Below are 5790 nucleotides of genomic sequence, written 5' to 3'. Positions count from 1 at the left end.
TTCTGACGATCTTTACATACACTTATATCCCATATAAAGTACTAATAAAATCTCAGAATATCCATATCAGAACCCCTACCTAGTGTGGCATGAAAAGTTTTCTCATTCAGCAAAAACACTATTCATAAGGGTTTCAAAATTTCCCAAAAATTGGGGTTATTACAATATCTATTTGGAGAATTTTAATAAGGGTCCATATCGAGTTTTATGGAATATATATGTTTGTGGAATTTGAGCAAAAGAATGGGTTTAAACTTGGTTGAGTAAAAATGGATAGATCTTGGTTGAAAGCAGATAGAAGAACACAAGAATTTAAACTTGGAGTGGATGAATTGTTAAATTTTGCATTTCTGAATGGGTTTAAAGAAAATAAAATTAGTTGTCCATGCTTAAGATGCGCTCATAGTAAATCTTGGAATGCTCAGACTGTTAAGGATCATCTTTATCAATATGGTATTGATCAAACCTATACGTGTTGGATATGGAATGGAGAGTCAAATTATGTACAGAGTCATGTAGTTTCTGAATAGGAAACTTCAGAATCATCCGTTGATCCTACAAACATGAGAATGAGGCAGGATATTGTCGATGATGAGGATATTTCGTTAGATTTTTCTGATTTTATGAATCATGTTCAAGGTGAAAATGAACCACTTTATCCTGGATGCGAGAGTTTTACAAAAATGAGAGCTTTAGTCAAGTTGTATAATTTAAAAGCAAAACATGGTATTTCTGATAAATGCTTTTCCGATGTTCTTCTTTTGCTTGCATCAATGCTTCCGGAAGGCAACAGTATGCCTTCATCTTTTGGTGAAGCCAAGAAAACTTTATGTACTTTAGGCATGGATTATGAAAAAATACATGCGTGTCCGAATGATTGTCTCTTATACCGCGGTGAGAGGGACGAAGATGAGACGATTTGCTGAATATGTGGGGCATCTAGATGGAAGTTAAACAAGAAAGGAGAAGAATTGGAAGGGATCCCTGCTAAGGTTCTATGGTACTTTCCATTGATACCAAGATTGAGAAATTTGTTCAATACAGCTCAGATTGCAAAGGACATGACTTGGCATAAAACCGAGCTACAAAATGATGGTAAAATTAGACATCCGGCTGACTCAAAGACATGGAAGGATGTCGATCAAAGGTGGCCTGAGTTTGCTGCAGAGGCTAGGAACCTTCAGTTAGCTTTATCCTCCGATGGATTTAATCCTTTCCATGGACCAGGAAGTGATCACTCAACATGGCCTGTGTTGCTTTCAATTTACAACCTCCCACCTTGGCTTTGTATGAAGAGAAAGTACATTATGCTAAGTCTATTGATATCCGGACCAAATCAGCCTGGAAATGATATTGATGTATACCTTCAACCACTTATAGAAGATTTGCAGAAATTGTGGCATGGGAAACAAGTTTATGATGCATTTAAGAAAGAGTCTTTCATATTAAGAGGAATTTTATTGTGGACAATTAGTGATTATCCAGCCTTAGGAAACTTGTCGGGTAACATCATTAAAGGATATAATGCTTGTGTAGTTTGTGTTGATAAAACAAAAGCTACCAGGTTGGCTACTTACAAAAAGACGGTGGTTATGAGACATCGTAGATGGCTGCCCAGAAATCATCCATATCGAAGGCAAAAATCAGCCTTTGAGAACACCATGGAGAAGTTATCAGAACCTATTCCTTTAACTGGAGAGGAGGTGTTAGAAAGGGTACTACCACTAGCGGACCATGTTTATGGTAAGACACAAAACCAACCTCGGTGGAAAAAAGGGGAACCTCGACCAATTTGGAAAAAGATGTCTATATTTTTTCAGCTTGAGTACTTGAAGTTTTTGCCAGTTCGCCATACCCTCGATGTGATGCATATAGAAAAAAATATATGCGAGGCTTTAACCGGTACATTGCTAAATATTCCCGGGAAGACAAAAGATAGAGAATCTGTTCGTATTGATATGGCTGAAATGGGAATAAGAATGGAGCTGAGACCAAAAAATTCTAGAAAAAAAGAGAAGTTACCGATGGCATCTTGGAACTTATTGCATAAAGAAAAAAAGATTGTCTGCTCGTCCTTGATTGGCATGAAGTTACCTGATGGTTTTTGTTCGAACCTTAAGGGTATAGTATCAATGGACACTCTGCGACTTGTTGGAATGAAATCTCACGACTGTCATACAATGTTGCATCATTTGCTCCCCATCGCACTTCGGTCAGTACTTCAAAAACAGGTCAGGTGCACTATTATCAGGTTTTGCCTTTTTTTCAAGGCAATTTGTAGTAAAGTCATTGAGGTCGATAAATTAGAAAAAATGCAGTCTCAATTGGTGGAGACCTTATGCCAGCTAGAAAAGCACTTCCCCCCTTCCTTGTTTGATGTAATGATCCATCTCTCAGTTCATCTTGTAAGAGAAGTTGAGCTTTGTGGTCCTATCTTCCTACGTTGGATGTATTCTTTCGAGAGATATATGAAGACGTTCAAGGGATATGTTCGAAACAGGGCTCATCCGGAAGGTTGCATCGCTGAGGCCTATATTGCAGAAGAGGCGGTTGAGTGTTTAGTTAATTTTGAAGAACCAACAGTTGGGTTACCGGGAAGGGATAAGAACAAGGAGAAATACAGACCCTTATCTGGTGCAACAATGATAAAGCCGAGCATCAAGGATTTGCACCAAGCACATCTGTGTCTTCTTCAAAACAGTAATGAAATTACCCCATATTTCAAGTAAGTTTCTTTATTTAGATTTCTGATTTTTCAGTAATAAATACATCTGTTTTTTGTTCCATGATTTTATGATTTTTTTTAACAAAAGCTGAAATTGATTTACTCACAGTGAACATATGGCCTTCTTGGTGGCAAGATATCCATTACATGAAAATGATGAAGAATGGCTTAAGAACAAGCAAAATGAAACATTTCCTAATTGGTTTCAAAAGAAGGTAATAGCTAGACAATAATTTTTTCTAATTTAAAGAAATCAAGTAAATGTCTAATTGCTTTAGTATTTTATTTTTTGGACAGATTTCGTCAGAATTGCTTGATGTGAAAAGTATGGTATCTAAGGAGGTAATGTGGCTTGCAGAAGGGCCTAACAAGTATGTCCCTACATTCAGTGGCTACAAAGTCAATGGTGTTACCTACAGCACAAAAGATCGTGATGATACGCGATAAGTTCAATGCAGCGGTGTTTGTGTTCATGCTGATAAAATGCTCGTGCAGGATAAGGATAAGAACATTGAACATATTTCACATACATTTTATGGAGTAATCACAAGTATTTGGGAGTTGGACTATAACCATTTTCGAGTCCCTATCTTTCGGTGCAATTGGGTAGATATGAACAAAGGGGTTAAGATAGATGATTTAGGATATACAGTTGTTAATTTACACAAGTTAGGTTTTCTAAACGACCCTTTTGTGTTAGGTAAACATGTCAAGCAAGTTTGTTACATTGACGACCCTCTTGAAAAATTCTGGTCAGTTGTATTAAAATTACCAAACAAGTTCGATGATCAAAGTGACGATGAAAATGAGGGATCTGTAGAAATTGAACTTGAAAATGAGGTAGATGTCACCATGTTCCCAACTGTTGATGAAGTCGAGGAAGAAAATAGCAGTTACATGCGGGAGGAAGAAGAGATGATTCAACTTCCATAATTATATCAACTGATCAGATGTTGCCTATAAGTGCCTATGTTATCCCCTTTGCTTATAATTTGTACTAAATCAAATTTGGTTGGACAGTTTAGTGTAAGATTTGTTTTGGCATTGTTCTTGAAGGATTTGGTTTGATTTTTATCCAAGAATTGTTATATGTAATTTGTACCTTTCAGTTAGGTTGAGAAGTTTTTTGTACATCTAGTTTGACAACTTGTTGGAAGCATTTATTTGACAATGTTCTTAAAGCATTTGGTTTGCTTTTTGTCTAAAGATTTATGTTTTAGGCAATTTTTTTAAAACCCTCTGAAAATTAGACAACGATTTTTCATAAAAGTTGTTGTAACATATTTTCTAATGCAGGTGATTCAGACAACGAGTAAGACACCATTGTCTGAAACTCTTTTACTCAACAGGGGTGATAAACTATTGTCTGTTATGCTTTGTTTCTAATATTGGTTTTTCTGCACTATTGTCTCAAATAAATAACACATTGGTACCGGAAAACCGTTGTCTAAGTTGCACAACAGTCCTTAAAACCCATTGTGTAAAACCATAGAAAGCACACCGGTTTATTGTGACCTAAACAACACTTGTACCAATAGATGTCACACAATGAGGATAAATACAACCATTGTCTCATTGGAGCACAGGGGCACCATTTAGACAACAATTTCGAATAAGTTGAATCACCATTGTGTGAAGCAGAATGATACAAGGCTTTTTGGTCAACTACCAATTAATCATTGTCTGATTTTTTGAGACAACAGTTTTATTGGCCACCATTGTGTAATAGGTGTTGTCTGATTCAGTTTCTGGTGTAGTGTATCATCACTGTCACATGCTAAAGGAATTAACAATGACTATTGAAGGAAGTAGTAATGAAGTTGTGATCTCATGAGTATTTTATTATTGATAAATTGAAGTGTTAATTAAGTGATTAATTAAGTAGTTAATTGTAGTTAATATTTAGTCAACAATTTTAAGTGTTAGTGTCTTAACATTGAGAAGTAATCATACATTGGTGAGTGAGTTTAATTAGACAATAAATTAGTCTGAGTCTCTGTGGGAACGAACTAGAAAGTATTCTATATTACTTGCGAACGCGTATACTTGCGTGAATATTAGCGTGTGTTTTCGCCCTAACAAGTTTTTGGCGCCGCTGCCGGGGACTCGGTGTATTTGTTTAGTTTATGTACTTACCATCATTGGTCATTATAACTCAGTGATTAGGACGTAGTAGTTACTTATTGTTTCCGGTTGTGTTTCAGGTACTTTAGCGAGCGTTTATGCAAACTCGTTCTCGTACTCGCAAGAGGACTTTAGATACAGCTGAGGAGACAGACGAAGTTCTTGATATTCCGGAGAAGTTAGATTTTGAAGATTCTGATTCAGGAACTGAGCGGAAAGAACCAGTAAACATGGGTGATCGTATTGTTCAAGCTGATCCAGCTCTCATGGACTTTTCTCGGCCAAAAATTGAAGACATTCAGTCAAGCATTCTTCATCCGGCCATTCAAGCTAACACCTTTGAAATCAAGCCGGGCACTATTCAGATGGTGCAGAATTCTGTTTCTTTCGGAGGAGCGGCGACTGAAGACCCCAACATGCACATAAGGAATTTTGTCAAGATCTGCAGCACTTTTAAGTATAATGGCGTGACTGATGAGGCTATCAAGCTGAGGCTTTTCCCATTCTCACTAAGGGATAAAGCTAAGGACTGGTTACATTCTGAACCAGCTGGGTCCATCACTACGTGGCAAGATCTTGCGCAAAAGTTTCTGGTGAAGTTTTATCCAATGGCAAAGACTGTTGCTATGAGGAGTGCTCTTACTCAGTTTGCGCAGCAACCTACAGAATCTATGTGCGAAGCTTGGGAATGCTACAAGGAAATGTTGAGAAAGTGTCCACATCATGGAATGCCTGATTGGATGGTGATCACGGGTTTCTATAATGGTTTAGGGGCCCAATCTCGGCCCATGCTCGATGCAGCAGCTGGAGGCGCTTTATGGGCTAAAAGCTATACTGAGGCTTATAATCTTATCGAGACTTGGCTGCAAATGAGCATCAAAACCCAACTCAGAGGATGATGCCTGGTAAGGTAGCAGGTATTCTGGAAGTTGATGCAGCCA

General features: G+C 37.5%; 1 protein-coding gene and 1 non-coding gene across 2 annotated transcripts; one reads left to right on the top strand and one right to left on the bottom strand.

The window, feature by feature from the left end:
- The first annotated feature begins 563 nt into the window (after positions 1 to 563).
- LOC141660362 (uncharacterized) lies at positions 564 to 3172 on the top strand. The gene is made up of 4 exons (XM_074467342.1): positions 564 to 894; positions 1045 to 2725; positions 2835 to 2940; positions 3023 to 3172. The coding sequence occupies exons 1-4, from the start codon at positions 564 to 566 to the stop codon at positions 3170 to 3172; spliced, it is 2268 nt and encodes a 755-aa protein (XP_074323443.1).
- A 2300-nt stretch (positions 3173 to 5472) lies between these two features.
- LOC141662744 (small nucleolar RNA R71) lies at positions 5473 to 5579 on the bottom strand. Its single transcript, XR_012550840.1, has one exon. It is a non-coding gene; the product is annotated as a small nucleolar RNA R71 (small nucleolar RNA).
- Between the last annotated feature and the right edge of the window lie 211 nt (positions 5580 to 5790).

The sequence above is a fragment of the Apium graveolens genome, chromosome 5 (assembly GCF_009905375.1).
Source record: "Apium graveolens cultivar Ventura chromosome 5, ASM990537v1, whole genome shotgun sequence".
Lineage (NCBI taxonomy): Eukaryota > Viridiplantae > Streptophyta > Magnoliopsida > Apiales > Apiaceae > Apium > Apium graveolens.
This window is presented reverse-complemented; position numbering and strand designations above follow the sequence as displayed.